Source organism: Nansenia antarctica (assembly GCF_963989245.1).
Source record: "Nansenia antarctica genome assembly, chromosome: 4".
Classification (NCBI taxonomy): Eukaryota; Metazoa; Chordata; class Actinopteri; order Argentiniformes; family Microstomatidae; genus Nansenia; species Nansenia antarctica.
In genome coordinates this window covers 52,866,092-52,892,405 of record NC_137689.1, presented here as the reverse complement: position 1 = coordinate 52,892,405, position 26,314 = coordinate 52,866,092, and the positions used below count along the sequence as shown (strand labels likewise).

The 26,314-nt window shown below is 43.6% G+C and overlaps 1 protein-coding gene across 1 annotated transcript; it reads right to left on the bottom strand.

Annotated features, from left to right (window-relative positions):
• Nucleotides 1-2,356: 2,356 nt before the first annotated feature.
• On the bottom strand, nucleotides 2,357-26,314 carry znf618 (zinc finger protein 618; the record flags this gene model as incomplete). Its single annotated transcript, XM_080529448.1, has 13 exons — nucleotides 2,357-3,093; nucleotides 3,445-4,556; nucleotides 4,710-4,934; nucleotides 5,489-5,566; nucleotides 9,877-9,924; nucleotides 10,191-10,268; nucleotides 11,035-11,130; nucleotides 11,653-11,742; nucleotides 13,679-13,759; nucleotides 24,031-24,120; nucleotides 25,021-25,065; nucleotides 25,504-25,581; nucleotides 26,077-26,314. The coding sequence occupies 13 exons, from the start codon at nucleotides 26,312-26,314 to the stop codon at nucleotides 2,521-2,523; spliced, it is 2,832 nt and encodes a 943-aa protein (XP_080385574.1). The 3' UTR covers nucleotides 2,357-2,520.

Here is a 26,314-nt window from a genome sequence, read left to right as displayed (position 1 = left end):
TGTCAGAATTGTTGCTGTCGGTGTAAACCCGTTGTATAAAAGCAATAACACACTCGGCTGTGACCCATAGCTATAACGGCATCCCAGCCATTTCGATATCCACGATAAAGCACACCTTCTTGTGTGTTATTATATCGAAGGGTTAAATATATACATGTTCATGTGACGTTCCCATAACACACTTCCCAAGTCCACTTCAGTAGAACCAATTTAACAAATCATCACAATGTGAGATTTGTGCAAGTCACATCTATTTGATGAAAGGTTTCCACCAGTGGATAATTTGAAGGAAATAAAATGCAATTGAAAATGTCATAAATGCAATTTAAAAAGTTATGAAGCAGGTTTGGGGGACAGACAATGTCTAGTGGCGGACATAAATAACTTACAAAATAATAGAATCCTACCAGATAGGCTACATTATGAAAACAAATCCAGTGCATGATTTAAAAGCATGAAACCCAAACAACCATACCATTATGTTTCTTTGGACTATTGAAATGTGGATCGAACTACATCGGATCAATTCCATCCTCCAAGTAAAAAGAACCAGGGACAAAGAAAAGACTTGGGACGACAAATAAATAAATAAACCAAGCTGATATACTGTATAACAGAGAACACTGAAATACACACTTTGGAGTTTGAAGCAGTTTAAAGAATGCTTTTAATAACACGAACATGGCCCAAACCCTCAAGTCACTTAGGGATGAAACACAGTAACATCTGATGGCATGGCTACAAAGTCAGAGTTGAGCAGAGAAAAGCTCTGTATACAACCACCAGAGGGCAGAACTGAGCAGACAGCAGCCCAGTGTACAACCACCAGAGGGCAGAACAGAGCAAAGAGCTGCCCAGTATACAATCTCTAGAGGGCAGTATATCCTATTGGCCATCCATTGTCCCTTTAGTTCCTGTTGGAAATACTGAAGTCTAACCACTAACAAGCCATGGAAGAGATGGTGCTGTTAATGATGTAACGGCATGAAGTTGACTCGATATAATCTACAATTTCCGGGTCAGCAGAGATGCAGCAAAATAGAGAGATCATTAAGGCCTGCATGACAACAATAAATAGCTAGCACCAGATGGAACAAGCAAAATGCTTCATAAAACTGAGTCAGTTTTACATGGGGGAAACTGATCTGATTGTAGGTCCACCATTCAATAAAGCCAAGATGCATGTGAGATATGATGTGTTTCTATTCGAAAGGGCATTTAATCCTGTACATACTGTACATACATAGTTGTTGTGTCTCAGTTTCATGTCTCAGTTTCGTTCTAAACCGACCTCCAACCCTCTGACCATCCGTTTTCTATATGCTGCAAATGGCGTTAAACCAAAGAATCAACAGCATGGGATGTTAGCGAGATCCTCCTTTACGACCGACATACGGCGGGGGTAGCAATCAGAGGATGGGCTCATTGTAATGCATGCCCGTCCTCCCATTTCTACATCCACCAGCCTCCACTATGTTGGATTCATGTCACCGATACTTCGACATGCTTTTACAGCAAAGGTCCTCTCCCAGAAGTATGTTCATGGCATCTCCCTCAGCCGCCCTTGTTCCCCCGACCCCTTCTATACCGTACGTACCGTATTTTCCGGACTATAAGTCGCGCTTTTTTTCATAGTTTGGCTGGTCCTGCGACTTATAGTCAGGTGCGACTTATATATCAATATATATATCATTTCATACTGACTGACATGAACCAAGGAGTAAACATTACCGTCTACAGCCGACAGAGGGCGCTCTGGGCCGCTCTGGGCTTGTGACAACTATATGCTGCTCCTATTCTCCTGAAGAAGTGATCTAAAACATTACCGTCTACAGCCGACAGAGGGCGCTCTGGGCCGCTCTGGGCTTGTGACAACTATATGCTGCTCCTATTCCCCTGAAGAAGCTATCTAAAACATTAGCTTGTTGACGCTAAGCAAACGGTAGCTTGGTGAACTTGCTTACTGGTAACTTGCTTGTTGGACTCGCTGGCTTGTTATGTTCATTTAGCCTATTCAGCCTCCCAGGTATGTTCTTTATGCTATTGTGTTGCTGAATAACTGTTAATGTGCTACGTTAACATACCAGACTTCTATTCAGCCTGTTGTTCTGTGTGCTATTGTGTAGTTGAATAAACTTGCCTTTCCAGATTAAATGTCTGTTCTTGGTCTTGGATTTTGTGAAATATATTTCTAAATAAATGCGACTTATAGTCCAGTGCGACTTATATATGTTTTTTCCTCTTAATGTCGCATTTTTTGGCTGATGCGACTTATACTCCGGAGCGACTTATAGTCCGGAAAATACGGTAGTCTGGTCATCGGTTGAGCGATGGTTGTGGTTTGGTTAGTGTTTGGTTTACGCCCCGACAGACTTCCTTCTATTCCTCGAATCCTCTCTCGATTTTTGCGAAACGCATCGGAGCATGATATCTAGGAGGGGAGAAGGGAGCGTAGAGGGAGGAGGCGAGGAGTGTAGAAGACGATTGAGGACAACACCTCTCGGCCAAGTCTACTCAGTCTCAGGCCATGTTGGAGCGGAGGAAGATGAGTTTGTTCATTTCGTCCGCTGTGACCTGCTGCCTCCTCTTCATGGCCAGAGTCTGCTCGCACACGCTTGCGCACTCGCTCCGGACCCCGACGGCGGGGACGGCGAGGAGCCACAGCGCCAAGGAAGCCAGTCTGGGGTACCTCTGGCCCGCCGACGTCCCCCAGTACTGGAACAGGTCGGGGGCTGGCGTTCCCTGGAGCAGAGGGTCCGCCAGGTACTGGAACACTTCCTGTCTGATCTGGGTCTGGGTTTGGGGGTCTGCGTCTCCGCCCGACACCACGCAGGACGCTCCTGCCGCTGCTCGGGGGTTCCCTGCGCCACTTCCTCCTCCGGTGAGGTCGGCGCGGCTGCGTTTGGGCGTGGGGGGCCGGTCTCCGTCCCTGTCCTCGCCACCAGAGGTTCCGCCGGTGCCGTGCGTCCCGTCTCGGGTCTCGGTGGCCATCTCGCAGGCGCGGGCGATGATCTCTTCATGCTGATAGGCCGGGACGGAGCGGAGCTTCAGCTGGGGGTCCAGAACCATGGCAACCTGGTGGGCTTTCTCCACCTACAGACAATGGGGGGGGGGGACTTTTAAGGGCTCAGTGATCTTAACAGTAAAATATCAGTGTGTGTGTGTGTATTCTCTGTAACTACCTTTGGTGTTAAATCATGATGTAAATTGGAAATGTTTCCGTCAAAAGCAATCATAGTGTGCATATATCGATTCAAAAAGAACTATAACTGCTAGTGTAAGTACACGATTCAGTGAGTCATTTAAACAAAATGTAGAGAGATTAACTATGAGATGATTCACTTGCTTAGTCAAATGTAGCGATTGTAAGTCGCCTTGGAATAAAATGAGAAAATACTTCCCCCTCCCCCCCCGCCCCTCCTCCCCTCCCCTCCCCGCCCCCACCTTGAAGTTCTCCTTGAGAGCCTCCAGGAAGTAGTGACAGAGCTTGGAGGCGGTGCCCGCCCCGGCCTCCCCAGCCTTGGAGGTGAAGAGCTTCTCCAGGCGCATGTAGACCGGCAGGACCTGCTGCAGGGTGGGGCGTCTCTGGCTGCTGAGCTCCAGGGCGGCCAGGCGGAGGGGGGCCAGCAGACAGGCCAGGGTCCCCAGCAGGTGCTTGTTCAGGCCCTGGAGGACGGGGGCGGTGGCCTTGCTCCGGCCGTACGCCTCGCAGATCTGCTCGAAGTGCGCGTGGACCTGGAGGAGCGCTTCTGCCGTCCGGTCCCAACAGGGAGGGGTGGAGCTGGGGGGCGGGGACGTGCCCGATGTGCCCTCGTCTGTCGCGTTGGCGGCGGTGGGGTCGTCGCTGCGCAAGGAGAGGCTGGTGGAGGCGGCGATGTCCCGGCACGTGGCGAGGAGCTCCGTGAGCTCGTGGAGCCCGCGGGCCTGCAGGCTGCGTTTCCCCAGCACCGCCTGGACCACGGCGCCCAGCGAGCACCCGGCGCAGCGCAGACACACCCTCCCGCGGCCGCCGCCGCCCCCGCCCCCCAGCGGCGACCCTCCCGTCCCCCCCGCCCCCGCGCTCACCCGCGGGTCGGTCACGTACGCCACGCGGACGTCCGACATCACGAACTCCGACAGCACGTTCTGCACCCACTGGTGCACCTGCTCGGGGCCCTCCCTCAGGTCCGCCTCCTTCACGCCCAGCGTGTACTGCTTCAGCCGCACCCCCTCCACCTGGTAGGCCGTCAGCACGTAGCAGGCGTCGGGCCCCACCGTCTGGGAGTGGCAGGTGACGGCGATGCCCAGGGAGGCGTTGGAGCCCAGGGCGCAGGTGACCTTGACCTTGACCTGGTTGTACATGCGGGGCAGCTGGCGCAGGGCCAGGGCCGACATGTTGCCCAGGGCGTCGCGGGTGGAGTAGGCGCCGTGGCGGGCACCCGTGTCCACCAGGGTCTGGGCCAGCTTCAGGAAGTCCTTGCTGTGGAGGACGTTGAGGACACCCAGGTCCGAACACATCACCCTGAGGAGGCGCTCCGCCACCTGCTGACGCTCCTTCTCTGGGAGGCCGCTGTTCTCTGTCGGGACGGGACCGGGGAGAGAGAGAGAGAGAGAGAGACAGAGAGAGAGAAGACAAATAGAGAGAGAGGGTATATAGAAGGACTAAGAGACGGGGAGGGAGGTTACAAAAAAAGAGGGAGAATTACATAAGTTGCATGCTGGGTACTCACGGTTGACAGAGTGGTTTCTCGGTGCAGACGGGGGTTGAGAGTGAGGCTGGACTGGAGCATGAGGCTGGGCTGGAGCATGAGTTAGGCCTTGGGCCTGGGTCTTGGCCTGTGCCTGGGTCTGGACCTGGACCTGGGTCTGGCTTGACCTCCATAGCTGGTCCAGTGAGACTGCCGTGCCTGAGGACGTCTTTGGTGACTCCCCTTGGTTGTGGTTCTGATTATCAGCTAAGGAGACAGAGAGAGAGACAGAGAGAGAGGGGGGGGGGGGGGGGGTTAGCTGATATTAGAGCCTGATATTAAAGAAACAGTTAGCTGATTGCATACAACTACAGAGGTTTACCTAACCGCACCTGTGCACACATCTTACAAAAGTATAGGCGTGACAATGGTCATAACAAAAAGAAAAAGCAAAAACAATTTGATGTCATATGAAAATGAAATTTTAAAATAAAAAAATAAAGCGTTTGCCAAAAGAAAGGATGAAAACATCCTCTTGCTCTTTCTCTGTCCTCTTGTATTATGTAAAGCTGCTAACTAAATAGGAAGCACAACTAAGACAGCTTATCTCCAAATAGAAATAAGACAACCCAGAATTCGAAAGGCGTTAAGCCATTGCAACCTCTGCTGACCACATCATACCATAACAATACCTGCTAGGAGTTTACAACTTTATTTACACCTTTACTAGGACTGAAGAAAAACAGATCAGACAGAATGCTAGGGCTGCCTGGTCTACCTGGTCTGCTGTGAGGCTTCATGTACATCCACAGTAGACTCACCAGCATGGGACTGCATGTGCTCCAGCAGGTTGTTGTAGAACTGGAACTGGATGCCACAGGCGCCACATGTGTAGGGTTCTAGAACACACAAGGGGCCCAGATAGAAGATAGAAATGGAATATATATAGATAGAATAGATCAGCTGACACCAACCTGCGGCTTCCTGTTCTACAGGCCAGACAGACACTCAAACATGATCTACACAATGGCACTTCTATCTGAACGTTCTGAGCAGGGTGCTTGGAATTGAATCCGTGAAACACAACAGCGTCAGTCGGACCTGCCCAGCCTATCCTATCCCCTGAGCGGTGTAAATCTAGGCCACTGGCTCCTACTGTGACGAGATGTTTAATTTTAACACATAAAAAAAACACACTAATGGACAATGTTAAACCTACTTAATGAAACCATATCTATGCTTTTTTAATTGTTAGCTATGAGTCTAAATGTCTGAGGAGCATTTCATCTCAGCTAACTGTCTGTTCAGGTCTTCCGCCCCCCATAGTGTCAAAGCGGATTGCGTTGCGTCGGAAGTCATTAATTCCAATGGAATTAATTAATGCTACCGAACTGTCTCTTTGTTGCATTGTGTCTGGCATGTTTTTGATTTTTTCATCTTTTGCGGCACGTTACCACAACCGTTACCGTGCAGCAACAGAACAGTAAGTGGTTAAACCCCTGAAGGTGATAAAACCATGACTAAAAGCTACATGTTTCTATGCGATAGCAACGAGACAACAACTTGTAGCTTCACAATTCTATCAGTAACTGTCTACTTTCGTATTAAAAGCATTGTTTTTCAATGGCATGGTGAGCATCCGTTTGATATGAAACGCGATTGGCTGTCTGTCTGGTAGGTTTCCTCCTCCTTGTCAAACGTAATACAGTAAATACTTCACCCTCTACTTCAAAACTCCATTGCTAGTCATACAGTCTTTTGCTTGAGAGAAACGTCAATATCAGTTATGGTTTTATTGTTTTGTTGAATAGTCATAGCTGGTTTGAGGCTGAAAATGAAACTCAAGTTTGTCTTTCAGTTTTACTTTGGTTTCTCATTACATCGTCTAGATTGCTAGGTTGTGGCACCACCAGCAGGGGGGTAGCCTCAAAACAACGTACGGCAACAAAACGCAAAGGCCTGGTGTGCACCTGGCGTTAGGCCTGGGCCGCACCAGTCCATGCTATCCATTAATTATACATTTAGCCAATGGTTTCTCTATGGGAGACATCTGTTGATGAAGAACAGCGATGACAAGGTTTTTTTTAGGGACAAAAAACCCTTTTAGCCAATTAGAAACATCGTTCTGTATCAAGTTCTTTAAGAATTCCACAGCTCGAATCAGATAGTGATTTCATATGTACCGGTATACATTTGTATCCGTTGTTCTGATAGTTTCTTCATTTCTGGATGTTGTGTCCTTTTCCCCCCAAATGCATTTGCAATAGGCCAGTCTAAACATAACATCATTTGATTGATTGGTTTTTGGATTGAATAAAAAAGCTTTTTAATTATGCAGTTCCACCTGGCTCATTAACTGCAGGTTATTATTGAGAGTCATTAAAACAGTTTGCTGTATGCTAAAGTAAAGAGTGCGCCAGCAAATAGGGCTGTGATGGTTACATGGGGGGGGGGGGGGGGGGGCTCATCTATAAAAAAGGGTTATGTAAAGCTACTAGACAGCAGCAGCAGAATATTTTCTGAATCATACAGAAACATCTCGTCTTCTCAGCTACAAGTGAATAAACATCTCGTCTTCTCAGCTACAAGTGAATGTAGTCCTCCAAAGTCATTGAATAGCAGTAAGACAATGACCCCAAACATACTGCCATAGCAACTAGGACGTTTTTCAGGGCCAAGCGTAAGTCAATCTTCAGATTTAAATCTAATTGAACATGCATTTAATTTCCTTATGATAAGATGTTTACGCAAACATACCTAAAAAAAAAAACATGCTGTAGTACAGGTCTGGCAGAGCATCACCAGAGAAATATACCCAGCGTCTGGTGGGATCAATTGGTTGCAGACTTGAGGCAGTTATTGCATGCAAAGGATTGTCGACCATACTAAACACTGTGTTATACGAATGGTATACTTTCTAAATGGTGAACTGTAATAACATGTCGATATGCCCCAAAGGATGAATCATGAAATCACAAGGTCTGCTCAGAGTTGACAGTTGAAGACATACGTAGATTTATTCCTGTCTGATCGATCAGGACACACAGCTTTCATGCCAAAGCCACGAGTGAGTGTGTTTGTTCAGTACATGGTTATATGCACAGAGTTACAGCTGCCTAAGTGGCCAGCTGTCTATTGCAAATCATGTTCTTCTGACAAATTGCTGACAATGCTAGTCCATACATAGTTTTGAGATGTTTCTCAACTTCTCCCCAAGAGACTAAGTTCCTGGTTGCTATGGCAACAAATGACCTGACCCTGGTCAGTCTAACTAATACTGGTGTCTCACTGACCATGGTCTCTAAATCTGGCTCAGGTCCAGTTACAGAGAAAAGCATTTTGACTAAGGGTGGTCAGTTTAAATGTTACAGAGCTTAACTGGTTATTTCAAGTATACAGTAAGTATAAGTAAAAACACATCATAACATGAACCAAATGTGGTTCCCCATGCCTTATTGAATTAAAGCTGAGAATCTGTACTCTGACTGCATAGTAATGGTTTGATTTCAAATCCAAACTGTTGGAGTATAGAGCTAAATGAAGACAATGTGCTTCCTCTTTTTCCAACACTTATGGAGGGCACTGTATAGACTACACTGTATCAGTTCCCAGTAACCTTGTATCCCGTATGGCACAGCGGTCTATTTTTTTTTCTTTCTTCTTTTTATTAAACTGGTATACTGATCTATTTATACTAATCTTTTTCAGCCATTGTCATATTTTTTATATGAGGCAGATAAACTAAATCCTTAGCTTCTCTTTTTTTCCAATTCTGTGGAAAGGTTCAATCAGTTGATTGTCATTTTGGATTGAGCATACAGTCCCATATTCTTTTAAAAGTTGTTTATCCTTCATTATGTATATATATACAGTATATTATTTTAAAAAGCAATCAGTATATTTGAGTTTAACCAGATTATTTGCTGTAATATCTGGAGGATAACATTGAAATTCTAAACAGCTTTCTACGGGTTGTTTTAAAAAGGGTGATATTTTACAGTATTTAAAATACTGTGTGTACCAAACATTTCATGTGGTAATCTGTATGAAGGCAACAAATTAAATAGAGGACGTGCTTCTCTTAGTATTCTGCTAAAGAACCAGTTTAGATGCAAGTATAGTTTTTGAATGATTGAAGCTTTTAGTGAGATGTTCAATGCTTTGATCATTTCAGCCCCCATGTTTGAATACATTGATTTTAGAATTGTAAATCCATAACAATGATTAACTATTCTTTTATTACCTTATCCGTCTATCAAACTGTCACCATCTTCTACTCCCAAAGGGAGTTTGAGGGAGAGAGCGTTTGACAACTTTTGATGTGCGCACTTTCTTTTATGCCAGATGCTCTCGCTATCCGTTAAATAAACAAATATGTATTCTATTTAAAAATGTTGTACGTGTATGACTATTCATTAGTTATTTAGTAATAGCAACAGCAGTCCACCACCAGGTTAATCTGGCTCTGTCATGCGGTAATGTCAGGAGGTTGCATTAGGTTTCAAATCAGACCCTCAAAAAAGTCTGCATTTTTAAAAAAGGACATTAAGCAAGCGACTGTAAATTCATCACATCCTAGATTTTGTGTGTTGGAACATAATATTGGTAGTGCTAAAACACTAAGATCATCCTCCCTTCAACAGCTGCCTTTGTAAAAATGTATTTCAGAGACACAGAGGGAGAGCCTCAGACAGACTGCAACATGAAAAGTTTTGACGAGTACCATGAACAGTTATGACCATTATTTGCATGACGATCGACCACTACTACCCAAAATCCCATGATCATCACAGCTCTATCAGCAAATATTCATGGTACTGCTCTGCTGCCACAGCAACACTAAGAAACAGAAATATTCTCCTTCATGCCTGTCTACCTAGCCCAATCTCCTCCTCAGCCCAAGTCACTCTCTGCAGAAACCTGCCCAAATAGACCCTTTCAGATGATACACAGGTAATCAGCGGTACACACACACACACACACACACACACACACACACACACACACACACACACACACACACACACAACCCAAACAAACAGTGAATCTGTGAAAAATGACGATTGAGCTAAACATGTCACTGGCAGCAGCCTTTGTTCGCGTAGAACAAATAAACAAAATGGAAAAGGTGAAATGTTGAGCTTTGTTTTACTGTAAGTATGCATGTGTGTATAGTATCTATTTCTGTTTCCAGCAGCGTTGGACTCACTCTGGGTTTGTGCAGGAAATGATCCCGCCACCAGGGGGCTCGGAGTACCTGAGGGAGAGAAGAAAAAGACGTCATCACACACACGCACACGCACACGCACACGCACACACACCTCAGAGAAAACAATTTGACCGCCATTCTCATATTCTATTATTACAGCAGTTCAGTCTGCCTGTTTATTTACATTCACAGTAGATTGATTCAGGAGCAAGCAGAGTTGAAAAATAATGTTCACTGTGCTGTGCGAGCAGACACATTCTTAAACACACATACAGGCAAATAATACACACACGCACGCACGCCTCAGTGCTCACCACTTGAATTCTGAGAGCTGTTGGTGTCAACCAGACTGGACTGCATCTTGCTCTCTATCTTCCGGCTAAAAGGACTTTCTGTGAAAGACATAGTGGTATTAGAGGTATTAAGAAAAACAAGATGGCGGCCAAACCAGCAGAAAACTGGTGGATGCTCACCGTGAGATAACACAGTAAAAGCCAATGTGTACCCTATGTATGTAGCAATTAGCTACGCAAAATGGTCACTGATTTGCGTGGTTAACTGTGTTCCTACGTAGGGTATAAATAAGGTTTAAGGAATGTTGTGATGCTTTTGATGCTCTATGATCAGAGGCCCACACAATGCAAATCCTTGTAGATACAACAACCACTGACTCATGACACTACATAATATATATCTTGGATGGATTCAAGGCTCTTCTGGAACAGTATTGAAGAGGCATTCATTTTCATATTGAATTTGAATATAGGCCTAATTCATCCATCCTATGCCATCTCTTTGACCCAAATCTTATGTGAGACTGTGCCATGCTTTAAATAGCTGTACCCACTCTATAAGACACTCTTCAGGAGAGAGAGAGAGAGAGAGAGAGAGAGAGAGAGAGAGAGAGAGAGAGAGAGAGAGAGAGAGAGAGAGAGAGAAGATATGATCAGGTGAACGATAAGACAGAGAAGATGGGAGAGTGAGCAAGGTGTAGAGTTATACAACGATCTGTGGACGGATGATGAAGACAAACAAGAGCGTTTCATCTCGGTCTAAATGTTGACGCCTATTAAAATGGTTTTGTTTAGGAGCCTCTTTGAATTGCTACTTGAAGAGTGATCGTGACAGTTTCAGTTGAGAGACAGTAGGTCGCCTCACCCGATTGGCTGTGTTCTAGTTTGAGGGGGCCGTATTTGCTGACCTCCATGTTCCCGCGGTGCTGTGAGCGAGGTAACCTCGCGTCGAAGGAGGAGCCTGCGTGAAGGAGGAAGTTCTGTCAGAATCACCTCAAACGGATGATTGTGGTGACTTAGGTCAGGATTCAATCCCATTGCAGAGAGCAGCTTTCCACACTACGGTCTCCTAAGTGCAGTCACATTCACACTAATGTGTGTTCCCGGAATATTTGTGAATGCTGTGTCTGCGATTGATTGAATCTCTGCCTCACTCAAACATGGATAGAGAAGTTAACTAAAAGGAGGAGCTGGCGACAAAAACAACAAACGTCTAAATCATTATGTTAAGCAAATATGTTCAAGTCAAGACTAAAAACCCATCTTTTTAATATTGCCTTTAAATGACAAAATAATTAAATTAAGATTATAAAAACCCATCCTTTTAATATTGCATTTAAATGACAAAATAATTAAATTAAGATTATATAATGATTAAAGCACTTTGAGCTGCAGGAAAAGCGCTATACAAATAAAGTTATTATTATTATTATTATTATTATTAACACCCCCAAATAAAGGACCTCTGAGATGATGGACTTACTCATTGGTGTGTGAAGAGCAACATGCTCCTGGTAGGGGTTAAAGTACTTGTACTGTTTCCCACAGAACTCACACACGTAGCTCCCAGTTTCTGAGGAAAATAAAAACATATTTGTTTTTTAATCATGCATATTAGAAACAAGGGATTATAATGACAACAAACAAACTACTGCAACGTCCTGGGTGGATCACTAAAATAGTTTTACCCAACTTTCAGCAAAAGGACATTCTTGAGACATAATAATCATTCCCCAACACCTCATCATCTTTTAGTATGGTCATAAAGTGAAGTCAATTACTAATATTATTCTCTAAGGACAAATACAACACATTTTGTTGCTCAATGAGGATACACCTATTAACATTGCCTTGGCAATAATTCATGACACAAGGATGAATTTCTAATATATCATTTTAAATATGTTTGTCTAACTTAGTTTTTTCCGATTGCTAAGTCGCAGTGTTCAAAACTGGTCACGTTGTCAAAACTCTTCCTACAGTCTGCATTACTACAGTATTTTACGGTTGCTAAGTCACAGTGTTCAATGCTGAAGTCACAGAGTCACAACTCTTCATACAGTCAGCAAAGCAGAAGTCCATGTGGACCAAACTATGACTCTTTCTCTGTGATTTGTGCATTGCTTTCATACAAAATGCATTCAATGACCACGTTCTCCAAAATCCATAACACTTCTCTCATTCAAACTCCCCCACCTGCAGAACACATTTTTTCATTGTTAACACACTGTGTTCAAAACTGTGAAGAACACATTCAAAACAGAATGATTTGGTGCATTTTTGCAGTAATCATTTTCCTATCATATGTGACCGAAAGCTCCCAATAAACTGTTTTTTGCACAGTGTTTGAGTGTGCAGATGCTGTTATTTATCAGTAATCATATTGACATGTCTAGAAAATATTAGCAGAATATATACAATGAAATGAAATGGACTAGGTGCATTGTCAGGGAAGACATTAGATGTGACCAGATGCAGACCAGAGGGTGGACCAAAATCCTCAGGAGTGAGACATTTTTGGTGTGATTGCTATTGTATTGTAGCCCTGGAATTTCTGTTTTTCTTTTTTGTTTGAACTTTCATCTCCCACTTTATTTTCCACTTTTCATTTTACACAAGTAAATGTAGTGTACTTTGAAGTAAATGTACCGTAACTTTCTTTCTGCAAAGATACTGAAAAAAGAAAAAAACACTTCATACATTTCTCAAAAGGAGCTCTTTCAACCATACACTGGCAACAATGTTCACTCAGAAAGCATACACAGTCATTCATAACCCTCTGACCTACAAAACACTAACAGCAGGGAGCATTACATAGTTTGAATGATTTTCACAAGAATTAATATTTCATCATAAGAATGGTTTGATTTATAGGAATCATAGACAGAATAGTTGACTGTACAACTGTAAAGTATTAGGCAACAAGAATGAATCAGAAATGCCGCAATTTCCTTCTATCCGTAAGTGTTGTTGTTTTTCTTCAGTATCTTAGTTACAGTACATTTACTTCAATGTACACTACATTTACTTGTGGAAAATGAAAAGTGGAAAATAAAGTGAAAAAAAAAGAAATACAGAAATTCCAGGGCTACAGTACAATAGCAATCACAAACATATTTTCTAGACATAATGATTAGTGCAAAAATGCACCAAATAATTCAGTTTTGAATGTGTTCTTCACAGTTTTGAACACAGTGTGTTACATTTGAACAAAATAATGTTTTGCAAATACATAGTGTTTTGCAGGTGGTGGAGTTTGAATGAGAGAAGAGTTCATGGATTTTGGAGGACGTGGTCATTGAATGCATGTTGTGTGAAAGCAATGTAAAACGAGTCACAGTTTGGTCCACATGGACCTCTGTTTCGCTGACTGTATGAAGAGATTTGACAATGTGACGTACTAATCGGGGAAAAAAACGATAACTGTCATGTGTTAGCCAGGCCAAATCCCCAATACACATTTTGCCTAGCAACAGTTTACCAGCATGCAGGTGAGGTCACCGTCTTACTTGGTCCTATTTTCTGGTAGGGTTCCACTGGCTCCTCCTCCTTGAGGTCCTCCACAGGTAATACGACGTGTTCATACGGGTCTGGGTTGAGGGTGAAAGGAAAGGGGGCAGATTGCTTGTATTGTCAGTGACCTTCAACCATTACATTTATATCTGCAGTGCTGAGGAGTGTCACCTTAGTTGATACACGGCAGGGCATCTCCCATCCAGTATGCTTTAAATGGGAGCCACAGGAGTAGTGCAACATAACCTAATGGCGCTTTTCCACTGCCGTACCGTACCGCGCCGTACCGTGTGAGCCCGGTTTGTTTTGCTTTCTCCACTGCCAACGAGCCATACCGAGCTGGGCCGATTTTAGCTCCACTTCGGAAGGGGTAGTGAAAGGTACTTTCGGGCCAGGCTGTGTGTGACGTGTGACACTGCAGACCGTTGATTGGTCAATGGAAATCGTCATCCCATGTTCATAGAGTTCACCCCTAACCACCATTTTTAAATACCACAACAGATTTCGCTCTCAGAAATGTCACTTATTATTATTTATTTACTTATTAATAAAGATTTGAAAAATTATGATAACCATCCTATTATCTTAGTTTAATGTCATGTACAGCTACACTGCACAGTTTAGCCCGAAATAGAGTGCATTATCCCGCTAATAGAATACAGTTCCAGTAATAACACTTTTATCTCTATATTGTATTCATTCTCTTCATCTGTTTTTAAATGTTGATCTATTTATATCGATCTATTCTTGCCAATTCCTTATTACCAGTGGAAAGGGGGAAGGCTAAAACACATTGAATGGAATAGATAGGACTTTCCGTTCAACAGAGGAATTTATGGAACGCATGAGCATGATACTCGCGCAATCTCGCATTTCCCCCCGTTGATGTGACGCTATAGCTGTATAGCGGCACTTATTAAACGAAAACAACCCGCAATCTAATCCGAGCAGTTGTTATTATGTAATATTATAGATGGATGTGCCATTTTTGATGGAGAGCAGTGAGCAGATGACTGGATGTGAGCATGTAGTTGACTAATGCCGTGAACGTCATAAAAAAAAATCTGTGCTCCCTGTCTAACATTATATATCTAACGTTACATGTTTTAAGGCTGATCTGTGCATGATAGTGCTGCATTTTGACATAATTCTTATCGCATTTCCCCCAGTTGAGCTGTATAGCGGCACTTATTAAAGTGACACGTAACTCCTCCTACTGTCCCGGCTCGCTCCAGGTCTGTTGTGTATAATGGAGAAGCGTTTCTGAAAGTACGGTACGGCACGCAAACAAATGTGTGCCATACCGAGCTGGACCGTTCTGGTGAACAATGGAAAAGCTCCATAATTGACACTACAGAGCTGAACAGAGCTGAGCTGGGCTGGCCTGGTTCTTCATCCACCCGAGTTGCTGAAACAGCGAGAGGATAACGTGAGAGGAAAAGATCCAAGCCAGCACTGTATGGTTGGGTCAGGTTGTCTCTGTGTAAAACTCCTATGTGAACTTCCCATGTGATTCAAATCTAAACAAATCTAAAATTAGCCTCGGGACAAAACAAGCTCCAATCCAAACAGACAAAGACAAACCCTCCCCCAAGGCAATTGTGTAGTGAGAGGATTGTTGGATGAAAGGGGCAGTTACGGAGATGGGAGGGGTAGTTACAGGGATGGGAGGGGTAGTTACAGGGATGGGAGGGGTAGTCAAAGAGATGAGAGCGATAGTTACAGTTACATGTGTCAATCCTCCTGATTCCTGCATACACCACAATGGGGAAAAGTGCTCCCACCACCACTAAGACTGTCAGAACCTGGCCAGAAGGGTCCGCTCCACTGCAGATCTGCCTAAATGACACCCTATGGCAGGAATACGAGCATGAGGACCTGGAACAGTACACGTAGTCGGTTCTGAACCACATAGTGAACTGCACCAACTCAGTCACCGTGGACAAACGGGTCCGGGTCTACCCCAACACGAAGCCATGGATGACTGGGAAGGTCCAAAAACTGTTAAATGAGAGGGACAACGCCTTCTTCGCAGGGAAGCGCACACCGCTGTACAGCTCCACCAGGGCCAACCTAAAGCGCGGCATCAAAGCGGCCAAGGCAGAGCACAGAGAGAAGATTGAGGAATGCCTCCTGAGCAACGACTCCAGGCGGATGTGGCAGGGGGTTCAGCAGATGACAAACTTCAGAGCCAACAGGCTCACAGCCGCAGAGGACGACCCCCTGCTGGCGGGAAAGCTGAACACCTTCTACGCCCGGTTCGACGAGGGGCGAACGGAGGTAACCACAACACAGACACCACTCTCTCCAGCTCTCAGCAGCCTCACCCTCACAGAGCACGAGGTGAGACGCGTACTGAAGGCGGTGGACCCCAGGAAAGCCTCGGGGCCGGATGGCGTCCTGGGACGGGTGCTGAGAGACTGCGCCGACCAGCTGGCCGGGGTCTTCACCAACATCTTTAACCAGTCCCTGTCCCAGGCCACCGTCCCACCCTGCCTGAAAACCTCAACTATCATCCCAGTCCCGAAGAAAAGCACGGTGAGCTGCCTAAACGACTACCGCCCGGTGGCACTCACACCAATCATCATGAAGTGCTTCGAGAAACTAGTCCGGGCCCACATACTCACACGCCTCCCGCCCAACCTGGATCCATACCAGTTCGCCTACAGAGCCCACAGGTCCACAGAGGACGCCATAGCGACGACTCTCCACGCCACTCTATCCCACCTGGAGAGGGGAAACAGCTACGCGAGACTGCTCTTCGTGGACTTCAGCTCCGCCTTTAACACCATCCTTCCAGACAGGCTAGTGACCAAACTACTAGACCTGGGTCTATCACACTCTATATGTGCGTGGATCAAGGACTTCCTGACCAACCGCCCCCAGAGGGTGCGGGTGGGCCCCCACACCTCCACAGCCCTCAGCCTCAGCACTGGGTCACCCCAGGGCTGCGTGCTAAGCCCCATCCTCTACAACCTCTACACCCACGACTTCACCCCCATCCACCCCAGCAACTACATCGTAAAGTTTGCAGACGACACCACCGTGGTGGGATGTATCTCGGGGGGGGACGAGGCGGCGTACAGGGATGAGGTAGAGCAATTGAGCAAGCTGTGCAAGGTAAACAACCTGCTGCTAAACAAGTCAAAGACCCAGGAACTCATCGTAGACTACAGGAGGAAAAAGTCCGAGATCCTGCCCCTGCTCATCGACGGAGAGAGCGTAGAGATGGTCTCAAACCTCCGTTTCCTGGGACACATCATACGGGATGACCTGGCCTGGAAGGACAACACTAAAGGCACCATCAAGAGGGCACAACAGCGGCTATACACCCTGAGATGCCTCAAGAAACAACACAGCAAGCAGGAGATGCTGGTGGCCTTCTACCACGGCGCAGTGGAGAGCATCCTCACCTTCGGCATCTCCAACTGGTACCACAGCTGCACGGCAGCGGAGAGAAACGATCTACAGAGAGTCGTGAGAACAGCACAGGGGATCACCGGCGCCACCCTCCCCTCTCTGGAGAAGCTGTACGAAACACGCTGTCTCAGGAGGGCCTCCAAGATCTCCAAGGACCCGACCCACCCTGGGCACGAACACTTTGTCAAGCTGCCCTCGAACAGGAGGTACAGGACCCCGGCCGCTAAGACAAACAGACTGAAGAACTGCTTCTACCACAGGGCCGTCAAGGCCCTGAACACAGAAAAGGCCTAAGTTCTGGGCCCAGGACAAGTCCGGACGGATTGTAAATGGCAGCTAGTGCTGAGGCACAAACATGTACATTTTCAAGCCTGCAAACTGTGACACTTTAAAAAAATGTGAAAAAATACTTTCTTGTGCAATATGACAACCCTAGTTGACTATCTGTGCAGTATAGTACAGTGGATTGTGTACATAGCCTCTATTGATGTAAACCAGCTCTTTATCTTCTTGTGATTTTATGCATCTATGCTTTTTCAAAATGTGTTTCTTTTTCCTTTCTTAAACACCAGGGGAGCCTCCCCTCCTAAATTTCGTTGTTTGGTACCTGTACTGTAACAATGACAAATAAAGTCTATCTATCTATCTACAGATAGGGGTGATCCGTACGGATCGCCCCCCCAACGGCATGTGTACCGCGGATCAATTGCAAAATTTAACCAAGTAATAATATTACTTAATATCTCTTCTAGATCACAATGTAGAGTTGCCATGAAAAGTTAGACGTTAAAAAAAAACTTAAAAAAAAAAAAGTGGACTTAAGTTTTACTTCAAAGTGCAATGATAGGTTGAGAATGCAAAAAAAATAATATGTGTTTACTCACTACACGTGAAGCTGGCAATCCACAGCAACAAGTGTATCATGGCGAGTGCTAGTAATGTTGGCGGCAGAGAAGAGCTCGAAAGACATCATCAAGTCGTCATTTAAATCCCATGTATGGGAGCACTTTGGCTTCTCTGTCAATTATAACAATGGAAGAAGGGTGGTCGATAAAAAAGTTACGATGTGTAGGCATTGTGCAACGAGAAAGTCGTATGAGGGAGGTTGAGCATGGCCACACATTTGACATAACATCACCCTGGTGTGTTGACGGGAGGCACGAAAAAGGTAGTTCGACAACTTCTGATAATGTAGACATTTTTTTAATGCCATGTTTAAAGGAAGGGTTCACTTTATTATTTAGTTAAAAGTGCCATAAAACATGTTTATTTGTCTGCTTTAAAGAGCCCAGTGATTCACTGCTGCAACCAGGCGCCTCCTCCCTCTCCTATTGCACTATAATTTAAGTTGAATGTGCATTTCAGTATAACATGTAATGTTTCAGTGTAGAATATGTTATATATATATATATATTTGACCAGTTTTGACATCTTGAATGTTGTTTTTTTGTTTCACACGATAAGTGGTGTTTTCACAGAATTCAAGGAAAAAGCAGGTTTTATAAAAATAAAAAAAAGTTTGTGTTGATCCGAAACATTATCTGATCCGGAACTCAGGAATCCGTGAGTTAGGTGATCTGTTACACCCCTAGTTACAGAGATGGGAGGAGTAATTACAGAGATGAAGGTAGTCAAAGAGATGAGAAGGGTAGTTATGGCGATGGGAGGGGTAGTTACGGCGATGGGAGGGATAGTTACGAAGATGAACGGGGTAGTTACGGAGATGAACGGGGTAGTTACAGTGCCCTCCACAGTTATTGGCACCACTGGTAAAGATGAGTAAAAAGGGTTATAAAAAATGCTGTGTCTATGTCTATTTTACCTACTATAAGAGCAGTCGTTACAATGGGAATATGCTACTTACACACAAAGACCACTAGTTGGTCCATCTGGTCAATTAGCCAGCCTCCTACACAGAAAAACTGCAAAATAGCTTCATACTAGCTTATCCTGATGTGATTTTGAAAATGTAACGATACTGGGTAGTAACACACATATCTAGGAAAAGTCATCAAACACAATGACCAAAACCTGAAACTGGTGTATTTTATCTCACACAAATTCTTCACAATGACAAACACATTTCTTGCTTATCACTCGTTTTGCAGCTCTAAACCACACAGTTAACAAAACACTAAATACAATGATCTACATTTGGCACACTCTTCCTTGATAAAATCTCTTGTGTTTAAATGGAAAACACTACCATTCAGAATGCTAAACTCAAACCACCAATCACACAACCACACTCCTCATATGGGGAAACACCTAGGCCTATTGCTTTTCAATAAGCAATCATAGCGTTAGCAATAAAAGGGCCAAAGCTGAGCTCTCCTGTGTTGAACTACAGGTTTTCTCTATTGCTTTAACACTAACATCAGAACCTCAAACACAATGACCAAAACCTGAAACTGGTGTATTTTATCTCACACCAATTCTTCACAATGACAAACACATTTCTTGCTTATCACTCATTTTGCAGCTCTAAACCACACAGTTAACAAAACACTAAATACAATTCTCTACATTTGGCACACTCTTCCTTGATAAAATCTCTTGTGTTCACATGGAAAACATTACCACTCAGAACCACCAATCATACAATCACACTCCTCATATGGGCAAATACCAATTGCATTTGAATTAGCAATCATATCTTTAGCAATAAAAGGGCCAAAGGTGAGCTCTCCTGTGTTGAAATATATCTGAAGTATATCAGGGCTGGATTCGTCATGCCAGGCGATACTTTCCCCTCTGCCTGGCCAGGGAGAACATTGCCTGTGATGTCGACGAGGTCTTGTGGCCTTTGTGTAGAGTATATGCTGAAGGCTTATTTTATTTTTTCTATTGTTTGTTTGTATGAAGAACACTTTACAAATCCAACTATTATTGCTGATACGTGTACAGAATTTCAGAATAAAAACATAACAGTTTATAACAGGCTACTGTACATATGTAGTGTAAAACTTAAAATGCAAAAGGCCCACTGATAATCTTATCATAGTACTGTTTTCATCTGATCATAGTGTTTTCCATTGTGCACATCAGTGTTCAAGTGTCGATTAATTTGATGGTGTGTGACAACATTTCATTTTGAGAAGACATAACTTTATTTTGAATGCAGTGTTTGCTTTTGCAAGAGATTTGTGGAGTTTAGGGTTAAGAGAAAATTAGCTATGCTTTGAGAAAACGTGTTAAAGCGATAGAGAAAAAAATAAAATAAATAAAAGGACATTTATTCAGAAAAAATAATCTGTCACCAGGAAATAATTATTTCTAACAAACCCATGTGTGCCACAATTATTGGCACCCCTGGAAAATCTTATGAACAACATAACTGAAGCATGTTTTCAATTTATATTTTACTTTTTTAAATTGATTAGGATTTTTTGGGGGGGGAATTTTCAAGCAGTAATCTATGACTTCCTGTTTCACTGGGGTATAAATATGAGGTGACACAGAGGCCATATTTCCTTATTCATACATCAACATGGGAAAGATAAGAGAATACACAAATCAAATGAGGGAAAAGTGTGTTGAGGTTTATAAGTCAGGGAATCGCTATATAAAATAGCTACTCACCTGAAAATACCCATATCTAAATGCAATACTTAAAAAGTTCAAAGCAACTGGCACTGTTACAAACTTGCCTGGAAGAGGACCAGTGGCGGCTGGCCAATAGAGGGCGCTAGGGTGCCGCCCCCACTTCCTAGTTGCTACTTGTAAAAGATTTTTAAAAATAAACATTGTTTATTCATAAAATGCGGCTGATATTCTGTCGGCGCCTATCAGCATTCATTAAAAATCCTCCAATACAATAAACATTTTATCTGTGTGTGTGTGTAAAATTCACTGTGAAAATACATAGGGAAGAGTGTCGGGACGCCGGCCGAATGGGACCCTATGGCAGTGCAAATACTTTTGGCTTACACGTGAGCTGTAGCAGCGCTCCAATTGGCTGTCTCCTATTTCCCGGTCGGGGCGCAGAAAAGTGCGCCCTGAGCATGCGCGGATTATAGGCTTACCTAGGCTGCAGCCTAGGGCCACTACCAGTAGGGGGCCACGACGGCCACCTAACATTGAATACAAAAAAAAATAAAAATGCGTGAGACTTGAGAGCCCTGAATATCCGGTTGTTAAGTCTGACGTCAAACGTGACGTTTTGCAATTTCCGGGTCCAAACCAGAAATTCTCCGCACCAGAATACCAGTGTACTACAGCGGTAGAATGACAGTTTAATCGTTTTTTAGACTCAGATCTATTCATACAACAAGGGACACAGCACTTTCCCGTTTTCCCCATATTGTCAGGGTATTTGAGCCTCGGAAAAGCGCTATATAAATATAATTTATTATTAGTATTATTGCGGCATTTGGAAGACAGCGCCTCAGCCAACTTTGGACCCGGAAACACGTCGCGACTTAACAACCGAATAGCTAAGTTAAAAAATAAAATAAAAATGCAGCTGCGACGACCAATGTTGTTGAGAGTGAGAGTCACGAAGCAGTTAGCACTGGGTCGGGTGTCGCTAGCAGCACTGAGGCGAACATGGGGGACAGCAACAGAGAGACAGACAACAGGAGAGGAGAGCAACAGAGAGACAGACAACAGGAGAGGAGAGCAACAGAGAGACAGACAACAGGAGAGGACAGCAACAGAGAGACAGACAACAGGACAGCAATAGAGAGACAGACAACAGGACAGCAACAGAGAGACAGACAACAGGACAGCAACAGAGAGACAGACAACAGGAGAGGAGAGCAATAGAGACAGAACTGAGGTGAGGTGAGCAACAGAGATAGTTCAGGATGATAACAAACAGTTCAGTATGACAGAGACAACTAATAGAAAGACAACTGTATGATTATAGAGTTTACATGTTCAAGGAAATATTGTATGATAATAGAAAGGTACACTTTAATTTAATTAAAGAAGTAACAAAGAACACATTTATTATCACAATTGCATTGTGTTCCATGTCTTTCTCCATTGAATAAATAATGCCTAGTTGAATGGCTAAACAAGACAACTGTCTGTGGACAGTACTGCTAGAATTATTCACCTTACCGCTGCACAGATAGACAAAGGGTATAAGTCCATTCTGTTAACATTAGGTCTACTCTGCTAACAAAGACTATTCCAGTTGATTTGTCAGTTGTTGTGCGTTATATTTTTGTTGTGTTTGCAGTTTGCCCTTTAATAAGTTATATATAAAAATAATTAAGTTATATATATATTCTCATGCTAAAATTGACTGTAAATCCAGATTTTAAAGTTGATATTCTTCCCCATGGAGCATGCCCCTTTAACCTGTGCCCCACCCAACATTTTTATCACCAGCCGCCACTGAAGAGGACCCAAGTTTATTTTGCCCACACGCACAGTGAGGAGGATGGTAAGAGAGGCAAAACAATCCCCAAGGATCACTATTAGAGAATTACAGAGGAGAGTAGCATCTTGGGGTAAAAAAAAGTCTCCAAAACTACCATTAGATGCCACCTTCATGTCAACAAATTATTTGGAAGCAGGGTTCCCACACCTTCTGAAACATCAAATTCAAGCACCTTTCAAGGACTTTCAAGACTCAATTCCCTCAAATTCAAGGACCCAACATGGCACAGTTTGAGACAGATCTAGATGAGAATTTATATAATACTCAATATAAACTATCCGCTCACAGACAACAATTAAAAAGAGAGGCTTGAATGTGTGAACACTAGATGGTCTCTTGCCTTCTCTACAGCACAGAAAAACAATATATTGTGAAATATGTGTAAAGTTAAGCAATACAGAGACTTATTTACTAGTTGATGAGCTAAGTATGATGAGCTTTAGAGAGAGAGAGAGAGAGAGAGAGAGAGAGAGAGAGAGAGAGAGAGAGAGAGAGAGAGGAATTCAAGCACTTTCAATGACCCATGTCTATTTTCAAATACTTTTAAGACCTTGATTTTTTTCCCCTCAAATTCACAAACTGTCAAGGATTTCAAGGACCCGTGGGAACCCTGTGGAAGGCATGCCAGAAAAAAGCCTTTCCTGTCACACAAACCTAAGTGCCTGGAGTACTGTGTTCTATGGTCCGATGAAACAAACATTGAGCTTTTTGGCAATCAACACTCAAGGTGGGTTTGGCGTAAAAAGAAGCATGGCTATATGGAAAATAATCTGATAAGTATGGTGGAGGTTCTGTGATGTTGTGGGGCTGTTTTTCTCCAAAGGCCCTGGGAACCTTGTTAGGGTACATGGCATCATGAACTCCATGAAATACCAGAATATTTTAAATCTGAATCTGGCTGCTTGCCAGGAAACTAAAACTGGGTAATGATCCAAAACATACGTCCAAATCAACACAAAAAATGTGGTTCACTGAACACAAAATCAAGCTTCTGCCATGGCCATCTCAGTCCCCTGACCTAAACCCCATTGAAACCCTGTGGGCTGAGCTGAAGAAGAGAGTGCACAAGAGAGGACCTAGGACCCTGGATGCTCTGGAGAGATTCTGTACAGAGGAATGGTCTCAGATTCCTTGCTCTGTATTCTCCAACCTTATTAGATGTTACAGTAGAAGACTCAGTGCTGTTTTATTGGCAAAGGGAGGTTGTACAAAGTATTAAATGCATGGGTTGCCAATAATTGTGGCACACATAGTTTTGTTAAGAATAATTATTTCTTGATGACAGATTTTTTTTCTTCTCAGAATAAATATACTTCACTGTGACATTAAGCTAATTCACCAAAAGGTGCATTTTGTATAAGCCTTTTTACTCATCTTTACCTGCCAATAATTGTGGAGGGCACTGTACATCGATGTGATGTAGTAGTCATGGAGATGACAGGGGTAGTTACGGAGACGACAGGGGTAGTTACAGAGATGACAGGGGTAGTTACAGAGATGACAGGGGTAGTTACAGAGTTGAGAGGGTGTAGTTACCATCAACAGCATGTAGGTCCCGGTGTTCCTGGAAACAGCTGTAGTATTTGTACTTCTTTCCGCAGATGTCACAGGAGTAGCGGAAGGTATCTGCAGTCAGACACATATGGAAGCATATAGTGGACTTAATTCAAATGTTAATGCAATGGATGGGGCATGGAGAATTAGAATTTTGTCAGCTATAAAGCGGGTGTGTTTCCTAGAATATGGAAATGCAAACTCTAATCACCTTATTGCATTACAATTGTCATATTGACTCAAATAATGCAGGCAAAAGTGGAAAATGAAAATGCTATTGTGGTACTGCATAGTCATTTTCACATTAGAATGAACATTTGAATTTTGTCACCTACAAAGAGGGGGGGGGGTTTCCTAGAACATGGAAATGCAAATGCTAATCACATTATTGCATTACAATTTTCATATTGACTGAAATAATGCAGGCAAAAGTGGAAAATGAATATGCTATTGTGGGATTGCATAGTAATTTTCACATTAGAATGAACTTTTGAATTTTGTCAGCTACAAAGCAGCGCATGACTTTGAAAATGAAATGTCAAATGGCTTTGCATTATCATTTTAATATTGACAGCGAATGTGCATACCAAGTACATGAAAATGAAAATGCAAATCATATGATTGCATTTTAATATTGACTGAAAGAATGCATGCAAAGGTGGAACATGCAAATACAATCTCAAATTGCATTATTATTTGAATGAATTCCACTATATGCTTACATAGACACATAGAGACCGTACTGTCTTGTCTGTGGTACACACAGCCGCAACCAATAGCATCACAGCTTACTTACAGTAAGATTACAGCACTTCTCCCCTCTTGTTTCAGATAACTTCACTATTCAGATAACTCCATCTGTATGTGTGTGTGTGTGTGTGTGTGTGTGTGTGTGTGTGTGTGTGTGTGTGTGTGTGTGTGTGTGTGTGCGTGTGTGTAGCTGGGTGTGTGTCTAAACATCCTTGTACTCACTGTTGGAAGGTGGGGGTGCCCCCTCCAATGGCATGCCATCTGATTCTGCAGAGAAAGAAAGAAAGGGAGAGAGAGAGAAAAATATACATTCAGAAGAGTTCTTCCATTGGAATGGTGCCAATGCCTATAACAACAGCTTGACTCAGTCTGAGTCACACATCCAAAACATTTGTCATCCTTCACATTAAAAGTAATGGATGTCAGGAAGAGGAAAAATTGACTACTTAAAAAGTATTAGTGGAAGAATGCAGATGACAAGTTAATGCTAAGAAATGAGGGCAAAGCATTGCTACAATGCTACAAATCAAATGTATAGCTTTCCGAAATTGGATTCATGCCCATATATTCACCAGAAGGAGATCATTAAACATGAGGTGACTTTAAATCGCTAAAATGAGACGACTTGAGTTGATTATGTTAATCATATCAAACAATATCCATGTTGAAAACACAAAAGAAGCAGTGTTGGGAAGTAGCCCTTACCTCGATGCGCACGGACGTGGGTCTGGAAGCAGTTATAATACTTGTATTTCTTCCCACATATCCCACAAACGTAGGAGCCTGTGTGAGACAGAGCGAGCCTCAAAGTTAAAAAAACGCTGTTGAAGTTAGGGGCTTTATACACTACAAGGCCAACCCAAACCAAACCATACAGAACTGCGCTGGTTCAAATATTTTTTCTTGCATTGTCTTTTCCTGTTTCTACTGTATCTATGGTGGATGTATAGCAGCGGAGGCTGGTGGAGGTAGAAATCAGAGGACGGGCTTATTGTAATGCATGGAATGGAATGAGGAATTGTATCAATCACGTGTTTGATACCATTCCTCATTGCATTCCATGTCTTTTCTGATAATGTTGGTTCCCTGAAATAGGGGGATTATGTAATTATGTGATCTCAAATCAACACTGTTGGACTATAGAGCTAAAAGAAGACAAAATGCTTCCTCTTTCCATTACACTGTATTTCACCAAATCAACCCTGCAAGTGATTTGCCCTATCCTAGTTGACAAGAGTGTGGTGAGGTTAGGTGATGATGGTGGTGGGCGGGGCATACCCTGGGTCCGGCTATCTCCAAGTGTAACGCAGATCTCTGCAGGTTGGCTCTTCCCATTGCTAGCCCCTGCAGTGCCAATCCCAGTACCAGTATCAGGCTCCTTCTTAACTGTGACCTGGGCTGGGGTCTTGGTGGCATTGGAAGCTGTGGTTGGGGTTGGGGAGGGGCCATCCGGAACCCCCCCCTCTGTGTCCATCTGCTCCTGCCCGAGATTGGGCACTTCCTGAGCAGCACTCAT